The 18,708-nt window shown below is 40.9% G+C and overlaps 2 protein-coding genes across 3 annotated transcripts in view; one reads left to right on the top strand and one right to left on the bottom strand.

Moving 5' to 3' along the window:
* The window catches only part of NIF3L1 (NGG1 interacting factor 3 like 1), a 44,004-nt gene extending 43,540 nt beyond the window's left edge, over window positions 1-464 (bottom strand). For both annotated transcript variants that reach the window (XM_041737508.1, XM_041737513.1), the window contains exon 1: window positions 225-464. The gene's annotated coding sequence lies outside the window, so the exon portion shown is untranslated. The remainder of the gene's footprint in view (window positions 1-224) is intronic.
* Window positions 465-618: 154 nt separating this feature from the next.
* On the top strand, window positions 619-11,769 carry CLK1 (CDC like kinase 1). The gene is made up of 13 exons (XM_041737503.1): window positions 619-750; window positions 2,750-2,910; window positions 3,226-3,454; window positions 4,449-4,539; window positions 4,939-5,005; window positions 7,323-7,439; window positions 7,528-7,694; window positions 8,698-8,792; window positions 8,888-9,017; window positions 10,349-10,431; window positions 10,845-10,924; window positions 11,196-11,286; window positions 11,403-11,769. The coding sequence occupies exons 2-13, from the start codon at window positions 2,750-2,752 to the stop codon at window positions 11,544-11,546; spliced, it is 1,455 nt and encodes a 484-aa protein (XP_041593437.1). The 5' UTR covers window positions 619-750; the 3' UTR covers window positions 11,547-11,769.
* The last annotated feature ends 6,939 nt before the right edge of the window (window positions 11,770-18,708 follow it).

The following is an 18,708-nucleotide window of genomic DNA, read 5'->3' as shown; positions in this document are numbered from 1 at the left end:
CCAAGCTCTTGCCCATTCATTTCTGCAACATTTAACACCACGAGGGTCGCCCGGGGGGCTCGGCGGTTGCGCATCTCCCTTGGGCCACGGGCGAGACCCTGGAGTCCGGAGATCAAGTCCGGTATCGCGTTCCCTGTGTCTCATGAAAAACATCTTATGAAAAAAAAAAAAATCTCTCCAATCTAATTTCAGGGTATGTTGATTCCCAGCTACTAAAGACTTACCTAGTTTTAAATCTCAGAACCTTAGCAAAAGCCGAAATCCAGACGATTAACTCATTTATGACTATATGATGGACGTCGTGGTTTTTTGTTTTTTTTTTAAGGATTGTTGCGTGGTTGCACTCAGGTCACAGATTTAGTAGCACGCTTCCCTCACTCCTTGCCACGTCTACCAAGCACATTCGAGAGTCTTCTCCACGGTTGCCTCAGACCCAGAGCGCCCAACATGGCCGCCGGGGCCGCCGGGAGAGACCTCCCACCTCCCCCTTCGGTCTACGGGCTCCCGCCCCGGCGCCTGCGCACTCGTCGGCCACCGGGCCTCCGGCCGTCCCTGCGCGCAAGCGCCGCCCGCCCCGCCCCGCCCTGCGGCGAGACGCGCTCGCGGCGTCACCAGTGTTTTCGATCGAGTCCCGACGCTGCGGCTGTCACCTCCATTTTGTTGTCGGAGCCCGTCGCAGCCAGTTGAGCTCCTCCCCGTTGTCGCGTTGCAAGCTTTGCCTCTTTCGGCTTGGACTGTCTGGCCGGGACGGTAAGACGCAGGACGAAGCGGGCTAGGTGTCAGGGCCCTCTTTCTGTTCCTGGTGATGCCCTCTCGCTTGTTTGCTGCCTGTAATCTCCGGCACGACGACCCCCCCCCGCCGCCGCCTCCCGGGGTTGCGTGAAGGCAGCCTGCTTGTCTTCCTAGCGCCGCCGAGCCTGTTGCCGCGATTTACTCTTTAAACCGCAACGCCCCGAACGCTGGCGAGGGCCTAGCGCCTGACTGACGGCTGGGCGGGGAGGGCCGGGCCAGGGGCCCGCGGGCGCCATTTTGTCGGCGGCGGCCTTGGCCACTTCGGCGGAGCTGTAAGATGGCGGCGGGGCGGAGGAGGCGAGGCTTCCTGTTGAGGGTGCTGTGTACTTGGGTCCCTGGATGTGCGTGTCGCTCTCCCGGAAGCCGCTGTGTTCGCAGCAAATAGATCACGTTGACCTGACAGGACTCGGTATCACCTAACGTCTAGTCGAGTCTTAAAGGATTCGAGTGAAGGTCGCGAGTGTCCTTGCTCTCGGTGGCGTTAACCAAAATCAGGTTTCGCAGAGCCCGGAGAAGCAGAAATAATAGGGTATATTCGGAGGTGCGTGGGAGACGAGTCAGGTTATGAGACGTCTTGCGCTATAGAATTTTGCGCCCCCTTGCCCCCAACCTCTAGGGAACAGCTGGAGCCTTTTGGTTTATAGCTTATGTGCAAAGACGTGGTGGCGTCCCTTCAGTTAGTACTGTTAAGAACGGTGGTTGAGATGAAAAGATGCTATCTACTGTTTTTTTTTTCTTAAAGGTTTTATTTATTCATGAGAGACACAGAGACAGGTAGAGGGAGAAGCAGGCGGCTGCGGGGAGCTCAATGCAGGACTCGATCACGTGGTTCCAGGATGACGCCCTGGGCCGAAAGGCCGGCGCTAAACCGCTGAGCCACCCAGGGATGTCCTCCCTCGTTCTTTTTTTTTTTTTTAAGATTTTATTTATTTATTCATAAGAGACACGGGGGGGGGGGCAGAGACACAACACAGACAGAGGGAGAAGCAAGCTCCATGCAAGGGAGCCCGACGCGGGATCGAGCCCGGGTCTCCAGGATCACGCCCTGGGCTGTAGGCGGCGCTAAACCGCTGAGCCACCCGGTCTGCCCTGTTTTGTTTTGTTTTGTTTTGTTTTGTTTTTTCAAGTTATTAGGAATTTCTGTTCAAAACATTGAAAGGAAGGTGCTCCCCTCCCCCAAGTTGATCTTGTAAGATTGCTTTCGGAATAAGCTAGGTCTTACTGGGTATAGCGTGTGCTGGATACCTCAAAAGATGGTATGTTGTGGTTTTTAAATGCCACCGTTGACTTCTGTGTATGAAAAAAGGCCTTGGTAGTTTGATCCGTTTATCTTCTTCACGGAGAAATAGTAGTGAGGGTTCTGTCGCTAAGAACATTGACGATTGCATTCGAGTTGGAGTTGAATGAGGCGAGTTAGATACGTGGACGGGTAGTAATTTTGTGCTGCTGACAGAAAAGGGGTAAGATCTTACCAAAGTTGGTAAATTGGATTTTCTGGCTCCCCACCTCTTTTTTTTTTTTCTTTTCCTAGTGCTTTCAATAAATCTTAGAATAAGGTGGATAATGGCAGAATGCCTATTAATAGAGTTTGGACTCCACATTTTGGCACAGTGCACTAATTGGATTTATGAGTTTTTTTTTTTTTTTTTTTTTTTTTTTTTTTTTTTTTTTAGATTGTTTAACAACGACTTTCGAACTTTGATTTTAAAGAACAGTTGAGGGCCACCTTTCTAAGTCAAAGCATGTGACTTTTTCTCGGGGTTGTAAGTTCAGCCCCATGCTGTGTGTGCAGATTACTTAAAAATAAAATCTTTAAAAAAATAAAAATAATAAATTTTTTTTAAAAATTAAGATTGAAAAAGTTATAGCTAGAGTGAATTTGCGAAGAAGAGTTTTACTAAACTCAATGTTGACAAGCGGGATACAACTTACCTGGGAAAACTTGTCTTTTATACAGATGAGACACTCAAAGAGAACTTATTGTCCTGACTGGGATGAAAAAGATTGGGACTGCGGAAAATGGAGAAGCAGCAGCAGTCATAAAAGAAGGAAGAGATCGCATAGCAGTGCCCGGGAGAACAAGCGCTGCAAATATAATCACTCTAAAACATCTGATAGGTAAAGATGGTATTTAAAGTGTCTCCATATAAAAATAGATTTCATTAGAATGTATGTCCCTTATATCAGTAAAAGGGGGAGGGGTTTATTTTCATGACTAAAATTACAGTATCACTTAGCCATGAGTCCCATTCCTGTTTCCAATGATGGCTTGTAATGTTTGTAAAAATTGTGTTTGGGGGGGGGGGAAATTGTGGATTTTTTCTCATGTGAAAGCATAGTTTTATTAAGATTAGTGTTTTGATGAGATTTACTGCGATTTTAAGAATATTTGGTATTAGCATAAAGCATTAAAAAGGTTTTTTTATTTTTTAGCCATTATTTGGAAAGTAGATCCATAAATGAGAAAGATTATCATAGTCGACGCTACATTGATGAATACAGAAATGACTACAGTCAAGGATGTGAACCTGGACATCGCCATAGAGACCATGAAAGCAGATATCAGAACCATAGTAGCAAGTCTTCTGGGAGAAGTGGAAGAAGTAGTTATAAAAGCAAACACAGGAATCACCATAGTACTTCACACCATCGTTCACATGGGGTATGAGCTCTTTTAAAATATTTTTTAAAGTTTATTTCTCACATGGAACAGGAATACTTGATTTGTGTTTGATCATTTGAGAAAGTTCTGTTTAAAAAGAAGTCATCTCAATTTAACTTGGATTCTTTCTGTGTTTGTGCATTGAATAGGAAATTCCTGAAATACAGTGCATATTAAGTTAAGAGTAACAGGTTTTATTACTAGTTGGCAACTAATTGTTATTCCAGTGAGTCAGTAGAAGTAATTAACTTAGTTTATTTTTATGGTAGTTCAAGAAATCTGATTTGTTTTAATAAATTGAAGTTTTATCACAAAAGTAGAATAGGCATTTTATTTTTGTATGGTTGAGGGTTTAGTTAGGCATGCCTTTTTCTAGCAAAGCATGCTCTAATTATTTTTTCACTAAGCAAATCACTGAACAGATACGAACATTATAGTTTATGGGTTAATTTGCAGATCATTTCAGATGACGTTTTAAATGGTATAGTGTTATTCTTGTATGCCAAATCTTTTTTTCTCCCCAAAATTAGGACTTTAATTTTATTTACTGTTTCGATATTTGTTTTCTTAGATTAGCTAGGAAATCTTAATTTGGCCACAGCCTACTTTGACCAAGTAAATATTACATCCTACGATTTTGCAACATTAAATTAGAACACTAGAAACTTAAAATTATATTTCAGTGAATGCTACAACTTAGCATTTTTTTTTTTTTAAGAAAAACAATTGTATTATGTTTTGTTGCCTTGCCACTTTGAGTATCTTATCTGAAAATCTGTTCCTTGCCATGTTTTTCTCCTGTTAACATAAACTATGTGCCCTGTGAATTTCTGGGGACTGAATTTGAAATTGCTCCTGCCAACCGTTTGTGGCCTGGCGTGTATCTGAATGCCTGAATATCTCCCCGCTGAATGAATTTCGTATTCTGCCCTGAATTCACTCGGGTATATTGATTGGCTGGATGATCTTGGTGCCGCCCACTTGACGTTTCCAGAAGAGTCACCGAAGGAAAAGAACCAGGAGTGTAGAGGATGATGAGGAGGGTCACCTGATCTGTCAGAGTGGAGACGTACTAAGTGCAAGATGTATAGAATATTTTTCAACACTTATTAACTTTTCAGATAACATAATCTATATATAAAGATTTCAGGGATTTGGAAATCTTTTTTTCTTTCTCTGTTTTTTTTGTTTGTTTTCCATTTCTTTTGGTGGGCGGGGATTGTGTTTTTTTTCTTTCTTTAGAAATTTAATATTTGTTAAGCAGAAGTTCCAAAAACAGTAAATCAAGTTAATAAAATGAGCTTAAGAATGAAATTAGACCTAAAAATAGTTATAAATGTTTTTTGACAGTGTTGACCAATAAAATGTCTAGTGATAAGGAAATTTGTAGCATCAACTAGAATAATCTGTATTGGTAGCATTTATTATGTTAAGTAAACTGTTTCCACTTCCTGGTATAACTGAGATTTGTTTCTCTTTTTTAGATGAAATTGTTGATACTTTAGGAGAAGGAGCTTTTGGAAAAGTCGTGGAGTGCATTGATCATAAAGCGTAAGTTTCCTAGCTTGTGATTGCATTTGGGGCTGTCAGCAGTAATAGAAAACTTGCTTAGCTTTAGAATATGTTCTGACTATGATAGATACACTATTAATCCTGTCCCTTGGTTTTTTTTTACTTTGATGTAGGAAATTCCTAGTAAAAAGTACCAACCCTTTAGGGATGCCTGTGGCTTACTTGGTTAATCTGCCTTTGGCTTAGGTCATGATCTCAGGGTCCTAGGATGAAGCCCATGTGCTGCTCCTTCTCTTTTCTCAAATGAAAAAAAATATTTTTTTATATTTATTTTTAAAATTTTTATTTACTTATTAATCAGAGAGGCAGAGACACAGGCAGAGGGAGAAGCGGGGTCCATCCAGGGATTCTGATGTGGGACTCCATCCTGGGGCCCCAGGATCACACCCTGGGCTGAAGGCAGCACTAAACTGCTCAGCCACCCAGGCTGCCCCCAAAAATTTTTTTAAAGGGCAATAGTGTATGTAGCCCTTAATTTTGAGTTGAGAGCAGATTTTACTATTTTAGAGCGTATTTTTTTGTTGTCCCACTGGGCACAGTTGTGACTATCTCCTCTCCCCCCCCCCCCCCCACACCCCCCCCCAGATTAGTGATCTAAATCAGAACTCCCCACAATCTTGTTTTTTACGTTAGGAGTATTTGGAACGGTACTTAGCCCAGGCATATTGATGTCATCTACAGAGTAGTTAGCTAGGAATCTGTATTTTTAGAAAATACTGTAGTTCATAACATACAGATGCTATAATTGATAACACAGTCACGGGTGAGAACTCTTTCTAAATTGGCATCACATGTTTAACACTTATGCCCTTTTTTTTTTTTTTTTTTAAATTATTTATTTATTTATTTATGATAGAGAGAGAGAGAGAAAGAGAGGCAGAGACATAGGCAGAGGGAGAAGCAGGCTCCATGCACCGGGAGCCCGATGTGGGATTCGATCCCGGGTCTCCAGGATCGCGCCCTGGGCCAAAGGCAGGCACCAAACCGCTGCGCCACCCAGGGATCCCCCTTTTTTTTTTTTTTTTTTTTTTTTTTAAACTTATGCATGTTATTTTATTTTAAAGATTTTATTTATCCATGAGAGATGCAGAGACACAGGCAGAGGGAGAAGCAGGCTCCATGCATACAGGGAGCCTGACGTGGGACTCAATCCCGGGTCTCCAGAATCACTCCCTGGGCCAGAGGCAGGCACTAAACCACTGAGCCACCCAGGGATCCCCCTACTTAACGCCTTTTAAACTACTGACAGAAATTTCTTGAGATAGTGTAAAAAAAATTTTTTCCTTTGCTTTGTTTCCTGTTGGAATTACTTCTCCTTCTGAAGGGCAGAGCTTTTCTGAGTGAATTAGAAAAGGCTTCCTACTATTAGTAAAGCTCTGAGAAGTAGAGCTCATTACTACGGCCCCTCCCATACCCATCTTTTCTGGTAACTGAGACAAAATGGAAGGTTTTTTGTTTTTTGTTTTTTTTTTTAAGATTTTACATATTTTTTAATGAGAGAGGGGTAGAGGGAGAAGCAGGCTCCCTACTGAGAGCCTGATGTGGGACTCGATCCCAGGATCCCCGGGATCAGGACCTGAGCCAAAGGCAGAGAGGCTCAACCACTGAGCCACCCAGGCATCCCTAAAATGAAAAATTTTGAGTAAATATTTGCTGGTGACAGATAATACAAGAAGAAATTGTTTTTACATGTTTTGAGTCTTATAGTTGGACTACAGATTGAAATAATGATACTTCAATATTCTTGTTAAATTTCGACTATTAATATATAGTTTAATTGAACGACCAAGAAAGAATTCATATGAGTAGTGGTTTGATGAAAAGCAGTTGGGTCATTCAGCATGTATTTGTGTTAACTGATTCTTTCGCATACCTGAGGATCATTCTCACTGCTTAATTGAGTTGCAATTAGAAGAGAGTACTTAGTTTTAGTTAGATAAAATCGAATGCTAGCCAGTAAATGCAAGGAAACAAAATGGTAGTAGTAGTACAGTTTGAAAAGAGTGGTAGAAAAGTGGAAGAAGATGTCTTTTTTTTTTTAAGTTTGTTTATTTTTAAAGATTTATTTATTCATGAGAGATACAGAGAGAAGCAGGCTCCATGCAGGGAACCTGATGTGGGACTCGATCCCAGGACTTCAGGATTACACTGTGGGCCAAAGGCAGGTGCTAAACCGCTGAGCCACCCAGGAATCCCCTATTTTTTTTAATTCAGTTAGCCAATATATAGTACATCAGTCGTTTCAGAGAGAACATAATTCTTAACTTTTTTTTTTTTTTTTAACTTTCTCTAACAGAGGAGGTAGACATGTAGCAGTAAAAATAGTTAAAAATGTGGATAGATACTGTGAAGCTGCTCGCTCAGAAATACAAGTTCTGGAACACTTGAATACAACAGACCCCAGCAGTACATTGTAAGTATCAAAGTAGAACTCAGAAAATGCTCTCAGGTAGACTTAAATTGTGAGAGGCTGTACTCAGTTATTTTTCATGTGTTTATAGCCGCTGTGTCCAGATGTTGGAGTGGTTTGAACATCATGGTCACATTTGCATTGTGTTTGAACTACTAGGACTTAGTACTTACGACTTCATTAAAGAAAATGGTTTTCTGCCATTTCGTCTGGATCATATCAGGAAGATGGCATATCAGATATGCAAATCAGTGAATTGTAAGTATTTGGCATATCTTTAAGAAACTTGAGGTTATTGGGACTAATTTAATGCAGACTAATTTGAATCTTTAAGAAAAAATGGGATCTAACATACAGCTTATGGAAGCCTGACTTAAGAATAGGGATGAGAGGGATCCCTGGGTGGCGCAGCGGTTTGGCGCCTGCCTTTGGCCCAGGGCGCGATCCTGGAGACCTGGGATCGAATCCCACATCAGGCTCCCGGTGCATGGAGCCTGCTTCTCCCTCTGCCTGTGTCTCTGCCTCTCTCTCTTTCTCTCTGTATGACTATCATAAATAAAATTTAAAAAAAAAAAAAAAGAATAGGGATGAGAAAGATGATAAGCTCTTGGTCAGTTTCGCATTTCATTAAGTAGTATATTGTCTGATATAATATATTGTCATGTAGAAAGACAAATTTAGCTGTATTTATTTATAACTATCCTACTTCTTCCAGAACACTTGCTACTATGGTTCTGATAACTGTTTTCATGATCTCTGGTGATGTCTAGATTCATATCTTTCCTTGACTAGTCATTTCTTTATCAATGTAGTATCAAGTAGGATAATCTCGCTTTTATGTATCTGCTTTCTAAGTAATGGCTAAAAATATTTTTAATGCTTTATGCTAATATTAAATATCCTCATATTCTCAGTAAATCTCATTTTTTTCTCAGTAAATTTCATTGATGCTATTCTTAATAAGACTATATACTTTGCCAAGCAGAAGAAATCCACACAATTTTACAAATATTACAAGCCGTCATTGGAAACTGGCAAATCTTTGCTTCCTGAAGAAAAATACTACTATACTTTTTGAGCAGTTAGCTGGCAGTGGACTAACTTTGAGGGTAGTGGGTGGTTTTCTAGCAGGCTACTGAATGTTGACAATTTTGGACATGTAGAAAGGGCATCAGGTTTTTTTGTTGTAGGGCTTTTGAGTTTGAGTTTGGTTGGGTTTTTGATTTTCAGGTTACAGCAACTTTTTCTGTTTCATTCTCAGTTCTGCACAGTAACAAGTTGACTCACACAGACTTAAAGCCTGAAAACATCTTATTTGTGCAGTCTGACTACACAGAGGCTTATAATCCCAAAATGGTAAGTCTTCTCAGTGTATTATCTTCATGGTTTGAAGTTAATATCTTGTGCCTTCTTAATATCATGCCTCCTTAACCCATTGTTTGTGATTTTAGAAACGTGATGAACGTACCTTAATAAATGCAGATATTAAAGTTGTAGACTTTGGAAGTGCAACCTATGATGATGAACATCACAGTACCTTGGTATCTACAAGGCATTATAGGGCGCCTGAAGTTATTTTGGGTAAGTTACTTTCTCTTTTTTTATTACTATTATTTTAATAGAGATTGTGTGCAAATGCCTGCACACATGGGGCGGGGAGCAGACACCACCACCACCCCCAGGTGCTAGGTAACTTGCTTCTGAATTGTGCTTTTGAGAACCTGCATATATCTTTACTGAAGCCAACTTTAAAGTTTATAGCTCTAGTCTTATTCTTTGTGGTTTTTTGTTTGTTTTTAATAATTTTCTCTTTAAGAAATTGTTAACTTAAAAAAAAAGAAATTGTTATCTTGGCAGCCCGGGTGGCTCAGCGGTTTAGCACCTCCTTCAGCCCAGGGCCTGATCCTGGAGACCCAGGATGGAGTCCCACATTGGGCTCCCAGCATAGAGCCTGCTCCTCCCTCTGCCTGTGTCTCTGCCTCCCTCTGCCTCTGTCTTTATTTATAAATAAATAAAATCTTAAAAAAAAAAAATACCGAAAAAAAAATTTTAACTTAAAACACATGAAGGATAGGAGGTGAGTGGGTGGCTTGGTAGGTTAAGCATATGACTTTGGCACAAGTCATGATCTCAGGGTCATGGGGTGGAGCCACTCTTTGGGCTCTCTGCTTGGTGGGGAGTCTGCTTGTCCCTCTGCCTTCCTCTAGCTTTTGTGTGCATGAAGTCTCTCTCTGAGTCTAAAAACACATTGGGGCACCTGGGTGGCTCAGTTGGTTAAGTGTCTGCCTTCAGCTTAGGTCATGATCCCAGAGTCTTGGAATGGGGCCTCACATCAAGCCCCCTGCTCAGCAGGGAGCCTGCTTCTACTTCCTCTTTCCCTGACACCCTCACGCCACCCCTACCCCACCATGGCTCATGCATACTCTCTCAAATCTTTAAAAAAAAAAAAAAAAAGATAAATAAAACACATTGAGGATTTTAAGCTCATACTTATTCCAGATAGCTCTAATACTTTGAGTTAAATGTCTTAATTTTCCTGGAATTGAGTTTGCATATATGTAATGTGATGAGATTTTAGAATATAATTCACACCTATTATATCTCAGACACTTTTCTTGTCAAGTCCTTGGATGGTGTAGGTAACTCTCATTTTACTGGTTAGGAAATTACGACTGGGGGGGGGGATAGTTCCCCAAATCACTAGTCCCAAAAAGAGTGGGCTAGAGTTGGAACTTGACCAGAGGTCTCCAGAGCCCTAATTCATGTTATCCTATTACGATACACTTTAAGTGATTCCTTAGGGTATTTCTAGCTCAGACATTAAATTGTATGCTGGCTTGTTGTGTTTTTTTTGTTGTTGTTTTAATGTCTTTAAGAAATATTGAAGTTTTTTGTTTGCTTTTGCTTTACAGCCCTAGGATGGTCCCAGCCATGTGATGTCTGGAGTATAGGATGCATTCTCATTGAATACTACCTTGGGTTTACAGTATTTCCAGTAAGTGACAGTGCTTTGTTTCAAGGCTTTGCTCAAAAAAGGTGCTTGTTTATGTAAATGAGCCCTTAAAAGCAAAGTATACACACTTAAGCAGCTTTCCCCCCCTTATTATAGACTTACTTGTGAAGTATAAAGAAATAAGTCTGTAACTGATGCTATTGGGTATTATATTTCCTTCATAATTTATCATTTTATTTAAAACATTTTAAAATATAAACAGTAATTCTGTTTATGGGGAGAAATCATTGGTGAGCTTGTTCTGTGGGCCTTAATACTTTGCAGCTGTAACTTGATAAGAGTTTGCCCTTTTTTATGATCACCTTCCTTTTTTGATCTCTATGGACTAGAAATTCAGCTATGTAAATGAAATCAAGGCACACGGTGTGCTTAACAAGTTTTGTTTATTGTTTTAGACACATGATAGTAAGGAGCATTTGGCAATGATGGAAAGGATTCTTGGACCTTTACCAAAACATATGATACAGAAAACCAGGTATGTTTTTATTTAAGAGTAGGTGCCATCCTTTATACCACTTGGTCTTATATTCTGATTGGAACTTCATTGAAACAATGAAGTGTTAGACATTCTTTTTCACTCCAGTTACTTTGTTGGGAAGGCAGTAACTAGGGTAATCTTTTCAAGTCTCTAGTAAAGTGTTCATCTTTGATCTATAAAAGCATAATGATGAAACCAGTCACTTTCCCTAGATGTTTTAAGTTTTCATGGTTGACATAAAAATGACTGGGTATTGACTTACTTTTAGGAAACGTAAATATTTCCATCACGATCGATTAGACTGGGATGAACACAGTTCTGCTGGCAGATACGTTTCACGGCGCTGTAAACCTCTGAAGGTGAGCCTGAGCCATTGCTATATGATTAAAACTTTGAGATTCCCTTCTCTTTATGGTAGAGAAATAAAATTATAATGAAGGATGGTTGAAAGGACTGTTGACTTTTTTCCTTTCAGGAATTTATGCTCTCTCAGGATGCTGAACATGAGCTTCTCTTTGACCTCATTGAGAAAATGTTGGAGTATGATCCAGCTAAAAGGATTACTCTCAAAGAAGCCTTAAAGCATCCTTTCTTTTACCCCCTAAAGAAAGCTACATAGATTTGTAAGTGTATAGTTCTCTTGAAGAGATTTTACAGACTGTATCAGTCTAATTTTAAATAATTTATTTTGTATAGCTTTTGTAAATTTCTTACATTTTTGTATTGCCATGTTTATTTTGCTTGGATAATTTGATTCATTAAATAGCTAAAGTAATGAACATTTTTTCAAGTAATTACTGTATAAAATGATATATTCAAAATAAATTTTTGTGCTTATGAAATTGATAAGACTGTACAGTTTGTTTTTAGCACCGTTTTTCTTCCTGTATATATTTCCTTAAGTCTTTGGAAAGATAGCTTTGTTTCCACTTTAGGGATTGCCAACATCGGGGCTTTTATGCCTTGCTTCTTAAAACCAAATGTAATAAACCCAAATTTCACAGGATACAAAGAACTAGAGATTGGCCCCAATTTTATTTTCTCCCTTTATTCCCACTCAAATTTATCTCTACCTGCCCCCCACCCCCCAGTAGGGTACTGCAAATGGCTTTAGGTCCTGTGCTCATTCAAGACTAATAACGAATGATAGAAAAGCTTCCAGAGGGGCACCTGGATGGCTCAGTTAAGGGTCTGCCTTTATCTCAGGTCCTGGGATTGAGCCCCATTGTCATGCTCCCTTATTAGCAGGAGAGTCTACTTTTCCCCTTCCCTCTGCCCCTCCCCCTGCTTGTGTACTCAAGCTCATTCTCTGTCAAATAAGATCTTTTTTATTTATTTTTAAAGATTTTATATATTTATTCATGAGAGAGAGGCAGAGACACAGGCAGAGGGAGAAGCAGGCTCCATGCAGGGAGCCCTATGTGGGACTCAATCTGGGGTCTCCAGGATCAGGCCCTGGGCTAAAGGTGGCGTTAAACCACTGAGCCACCCGGGCTACCCAAAATCTTTTTTTTTAAAAAAAAGATAAAGCTTCCCGGATGCTTTATAGCCAAGTCAGAAATATCAAGTTACAAGTAAGTGAGGTGTTTGTCCATGGTTTTATTTAAGCATGATCCATTTAAGGCTCCGACAGGTTTTTTTTAATTAATTTGTCTTTTCTTTAGAGTCTAGGTTCACAGCAAAATTGAAAGAACAGAGATTCCCTGTGTACCTCCTGTTGTCCTCATTCTGTCATCCCCGTCCATTTCCCCCACCACCACCACCACTGCTGTGCATGTATTATCTCCTGCATTATCAGCATCTCTCACCAATGGGTACAGTTGTTAAAGTTGAACCTATGTTGACGTAGTCCTATAAAGTCCATAGAATACTTTTTAGTCCACTTTTAGTGCATTACATTCTGTGGGTTTGTACAAATGGATAATTACATGGGTCTGTCATTACGGTATCCTGAGCATTTTCATTGCTCTCAAGCTATTCTCCGTGTTATCCCACTCCCCATCCATACTCTGGCAACCACTGATTTTTTCATTGTAGTTTTGTCTTTCCCAGAATGTCCTATAATGGGAATCCTGTAGTGTTTAACCTTTCACATTTCTTTTAAGTAATGTGTGTTTAAGTTTCCTCCATCTTTTCATAGCTTTATTCCTTTTAGTTCTGAATTAGTATTCCATTGTCTGGATGTACCACAGCTTATCCATTTACCTACTAAAGGACATCTTACTTGCTTCAAGATAAATAAAGCTGCTGAAAATACCCGTAGACAGGTATTTGTGTGGACATAAGTTTCCAATTCCCTTAGGTAGATAACAAGGAGTGATTCCTAGATCAAATACTAAGAATATATTAAGAGTTTATTGTGTATTTGGGATAGTCCTTTATTAGATATGTCTTGCAAATATTTTCTTCTAGTCTGGCTTGATTTGTTCTTTTGAAATGGTCTTCCACAGAGCAGAAGTGGTCAATTCTTCATGGGTTATGCCCTTGGTGTCTTTAAAAAGACCCAAGATCAATCATCTGGGTTTTCTTTGTAGGAGTTTTACAGTTCTGTAGTTCACATTTAAGTCTGATTCATTTTGAGTTAATTTTTGTGAAGAATTCATCTTTTTGTATATGGATATCCAGTTCCTATACTGTTTGATGAAGTGAGTGTGGAGTTTTTTTAAAAATTTAAAAATTAAGCAGATTTGTGGCCATAATACAAATTCTTGCTGCTAGAATGAGGATCTCAACTCCAGAGCTCATAGTTTCAAAACTACCCCTTACTAGCTGCAGGCCTTTGGAATGCCCCTAAGTCTATGCTTGTCTATATTATTTGTAAAACTAAGAAATATTACAGTTAAATTCCCCTAAAAAGTTAAAGTTGCCTGTGCAGAGGATGTCTGAATTTTTTTATTGAGTAAACCCTAAATGGTAGTACTTTTTTTTTTTTTTTTGAAAGATTTACCTACTCATTTTAGAGCAGTGTGTATGCATGAGGGGGTGGGCAGAGAGAGAGGGAAAAAATTGCAAACTTCACAAGCACAAAGCTCACTTAGAGCTTGATCCCAGCTTGATCCCAGGACCCAAGCTGAAATCAGGAGTCAGACCCCCAGCTGTGACTGAGTCACCCAGGTGCCCCCCCCCCTTTTTTTAATTTGAAAAAGTGGGGTGGGAAGGGACTAGCAGATCATGCTGAGCATAGAGCCCAAAAAGGGGGCTCAATCCCACAACACTGAGATGACCGAAGTCAAAATCAAGAGCCAGGACTCAACCAACTGAGCCACCCAGGTACCCCATAATAGTACATTTTAAATGACAACCTTCAATATATCTCATAGTCCAGCTTTTTTTTAGTTCTTTTGCCATTGAAGATGGTTCTATGGATACTCAGTTGTCGTAATTAATAGCCTAAGTTGTGAGAGAAATGCACTGGTTACATGTTTGAAAGATGTATTAGATTGAACAATATAAACCTTAACGGCTTGGATTTTAAAGCAAAGAGGAAAAAAAAAAAAGAAAGCAAAGAGGGATGGTGGGAAAAACAAGGCAGTTCAGGCTTTGAGGCTTACCCTGCCCCCTCAGGAATGGTGTCCTACAGTGAATATGCTAATAACATCCTGTTGGTTAAAGAAAGCCACATGGCTAGGTTAGCATCTATGTGGGAGGGCATTACAAGGTTACATGGCAAAAGGTATGAATAAAAGGCAGTGTTAGAGATCTCTATTTGGACCATCAGTGGAATCAGTCACCACCCCTCACTCCCAGCTGTCCTCCATCTACAAACCAAAGCCAAAGTGAGCCTGTTAAAACATAAATTATTCATCTTTAAAATCCAAAGGCGGGGCGCCTGGGTGGCTCAGGTGGTTAAGCATCTGCCTTCAGCTCAGGTCATGATCCCAGGGTCCTGGGATCAAGCCCCGCATCAGCTCCCTGCTCAGAGGGAAGTCTGCTTCTCCCTCTCCCTCTGCCCTTCTCCCCAACCTTGTTCATGCTTGCTCTGTCACTCTCTCAAATAAATAAATAAAATCTTAAAATCCAAAGGCTTTGATGTCAGTTTACTAAATAAAGTCCTTATCATCACCTTTATAATGTAACTTCTGTACCACACTCCCATCTTTCTGACCACAAAGCCAGCTACCTTTACAGTGCTCTGGCCTCACTGGCTGCCTTATTCCCCAAACCTACCAAATACAGTCCTTTGCTCCTAGATGTGCACATTTCACTCCTTCAGGTGTTTATTTCCATGAGTCCTCCCCTGACTACTTAAAATTGCCCTAGCCTCCCTTGTTAACATCCATACTCCCCTTTCTGCCTTGTTTTCCTGTAAGGGGTTTACTTTTTACACTGCTGAAAGGAACCTCTGTGAGATCAGAGATGTTTTCATTTGTTCACTGTGTATCCCAAGGAGCTATAACAATGAGGTAGATTGAAGGTGCTCAAATATTTGTTGAATGATGGCTGATGACCTTCTCTTTGGAGAATTCTTAGGAAGTTTAGAGAGAGGGTTGCATGGATGCAGATAACCCAAGGAAGATTGTGCAGGGAGAGGAAATAGTAACTGCCACTGAGGCAGAAGCATTCTTAGTGTGTTCACTGTACAGGAAGACCAGTATAGTTGAAACTGAATAGGTGTTGGAGTGTTAGGAAATGAAGTTAGAGATCAATCCAGAGGCCAGATTGTGTAGGGGTTTGTAGATCATTGTGTTTTTTGTTTCACTTATTTTTAAGACTTAAGATTTTTAAAATTTATTTATTCATGAGAGACAGAGAGAGAGAGAGAGAGGCAGAGACACAGGCAGAGGGAGAAGCAGGCTCCACTCAGGGAGCCCGATGTGGGACTCGATCCTGGGTCCCCAGGATCATGCCCTGGGCCAAAGGTGGCACCAAACCACTGAGCCACCTGGGCTGCCCTATTTTTAAGACTTTTTAAAATTTTTATTTTAAGTTCTCTCTACCCAACATGGAGCTCGAATTTACAACCCTGAGTTTAAGAGTCACATGCTCTACTGACTGAACCAGCCAGCACCCCTGCTTTGTAGATTATTGTAAAGACTAGATTTTGTTCTGTATGAGATAGGAAGTCACTAGAAAGTTGTGAATGGTTGGAAGAATGGTTGCCTGCATCCCCTGGCTTCTATTCTCCCAGTGGAAGATAGAAAATTGCCTCCCTTTCAACAGTCACAGAAAAAGAATCCTGCTTGGTTTTGCTTCAAATAATCAAAAGAGGGCAGCCCCGGGTGGCTCAGCGGTTTAACGCCACCTTCAGCCCAGGGCATGATCCTGGAGACCCAGGATCAAGGCCCACGTCAGGCTCCCTGTGTGGAGCCTACTTCTCCCTCTGCCTGTGTCTCTGCCTCTCTCTCTCTCTCTCTCTCTCTCTCTCTCTCTTTGCCTCTCAGGAATAAATAAATAAAATCTTAAAAAAAAAAAAAAAAGAATACATAATCAAAGGGGTTGGAAGAACAGGAGGACTGGGGGAATATAGATAAAAATAAGATTGGCCGTGAGTTAATAATAGTTGAACGTGGGTGATGGATCAGTGAGGATTCATGATATTTTTTTCTTGTAATGTTTTAAGTGTTTTGAGTGTATATGTTCTCTTTGGTAGTGAGAAAGCAGCTGTAGGTAACATGTAAATGAATGGGTGTCACTGCATTCCAGTAAACTTTACAAAAATAGTGGGTAGCTGGATTTTCAAAAGATGTTTGATGTGCCTTGGTGTGCATTCTTTACATTTATCCAATTTACAGGTGCACTCAGCTTCTCAAATCTGAATGTTTCTATTTTTTGCCAAATTTGGGAGTTTTTAGCCATATTTCTTTGAATACTTTTTCAGCCCTACCCACTGTCTTCTTTCTTTCTGGGACTGTAGTGACATGAATACTAGATCTTTCACTACAGTTCCACAGGCCCGATTCTCTGGTCATTTTTTTTTTTTTTTTTAAGATTTTATTTATTCATGAGAGACCCAGAGAGAGAGGCAGAGACACAGGCAGAGGGAGAAGCAGGCTCCATGCAGGGAGCCCGATGTGGGACTCGATCCCAGGTCTCCAGGATCACGCCCTAGGCTGAAGGCAGGCGCTAAACCACTGAGCCACCCAGGGATCCCCTGGCCATTTTTTAAAATCTATTTTCTCTGTTACTCATAGTGGATAATTTTTTATTATTTAAGAATACCAGTTTTTTTCCCTCAGTTCTTTCTGCTGTTTAGCCCATCTGTTGGGGGTGGGTCCCTCAATTATGTTTTTCAGTTAGAAAATTTCCATCCGGACTTTATAGTTTTCCGTTTGTTTCAAGTGTTTTTGTAATTGTTCATTGTAGCATTTTTGTGATGAGTGCTTTAAAATTATTGGGTAATTCCAAGTTCTGTGTTATCTTGGCATCTGTTGATATTTTTAAATCCAGGTTGGTATTTTCTTGGTATGACAAGTGGTTTTTTTTTTAATTGAAACCTGGACATTTTCTGGCATATATAAGACTGTGGGTCTTACTTTTAAATATCTTTTTTATTTTTTTACTTAAATATTATATTTCACTAGTCTTCTGACATATACCCTGATGGGAAAACACAGTATTGTCTCATTACTACCAGGTTAATGGGGAGTCCAGGTTCTCCATTCAGCTTAGTTAACACTCAGGGTTAGGGAGCAGCTCCTCCTCCCTGCTGGACAGAGTTGGGAGTTCTGACCCTCTGTGAGGCCTCTGCTATCACGCTGGCTAGGAGGGGCAGGTTGCTTCATTACCTGTTACCTCATGGCCTCCACTGACACAAGGTAGAGTGGCCTTAATACATGTTCTCTCTGGACAGCATGAAAGTTCTGAGTCTCTCTCACCTGGGTCATCAAATGCCACACCAGCAACACAAGGGAGGGGAAGTCCAGGCCCTCCAGACAGACACAGCAGGAGGTTGGAAGGAGCATTATTATCACCCAGCAGGGATGAGAGGCCCAGCTCCCTACTCAGCCTTCTCTGGCCGACCTAGTCAGGGCTTGAGGAATGTTTTTTTTTTTTTTTTTAAGATGTTATTTATTTATTCAAGAGAGACACAGAGAGAGAGAGAGAGAGAGAGGCAGAGACACAGGCAGAGGGAGAAGCAGGCTCCATGCAGGGAGCCCGATGTGGGACTCGATCCTGGGACTCCAGGACCATGCCCTGGACTGAAGGCGCTAAACTGCGGAGCCACCCAGGCTTGAGGAATCTTGTTAGAGCCTGGTAAGGGTGGAAATCTGGGGTCCTCACTTAAGTTTTTGCTGGCAGGAATGGAAGTGGGGCCATGTATTTTTCTGTGGTACTTGCCTAGAGTAGAGCAATCATAGTCTTTGAAAGTTTTCTGTCTTGGGGCACCTGGGTGGCTCAGTCTGTCTTAGGTTCAGTTAAGTATCTGCCTTCAGCTCAGGTCATGATCCCAGGTTCCTGGTATCGGGCTCCCTACTCAGGGAAGTCTGCCCCTCCCCCTCCTCATTTTCTCTCTCTCTCTCAAACAAAATTTTTTAAAAAGTTTTCTTTCTAGGATGCCCTTTTTGTGGTCCTTTGGCTAGAGAGAACACACTTTATTGATGATCTTTTTTTCTACACCTTTTGGTGTTTCCAGGTTGCCTACTTCTGCATCAAGTCTAGGGCAGAGGGCAGCCCGGGTGGCTCAGTGGTTTAGCGCTGCCTTCAGTCCAGGATGTGACCTTGGAGTCCCACATCGGGCTCCCTGCATGAAGCCTGCTTCTCCCTCTGCCTGTGTCTCTGCCTGTCTCTGTCTCATGAATACTAAAAAAAAAAAATCTTTAAAAAAAAAAGTCTAGGGCAGA

The sequence above is a fragment of the Vulpes lagopus genome, chromosome 22, assembly GCF_018345385.1.
Source record: "Vulpes lagopus strain Blue_001 chromosome 22, ASM1834538v1, whole genome shotgun sequence".
NCBI classification, from domain to species: domain Eukaryota; kingdom Metazoa; phylum Chordata; class Mammalia; order Carnivora; family Canidae; genus Vulpes; species Vulpes lagopus.
This window is presented reverse-complemented; position numbering and strand designations above follow the sequence as displayed.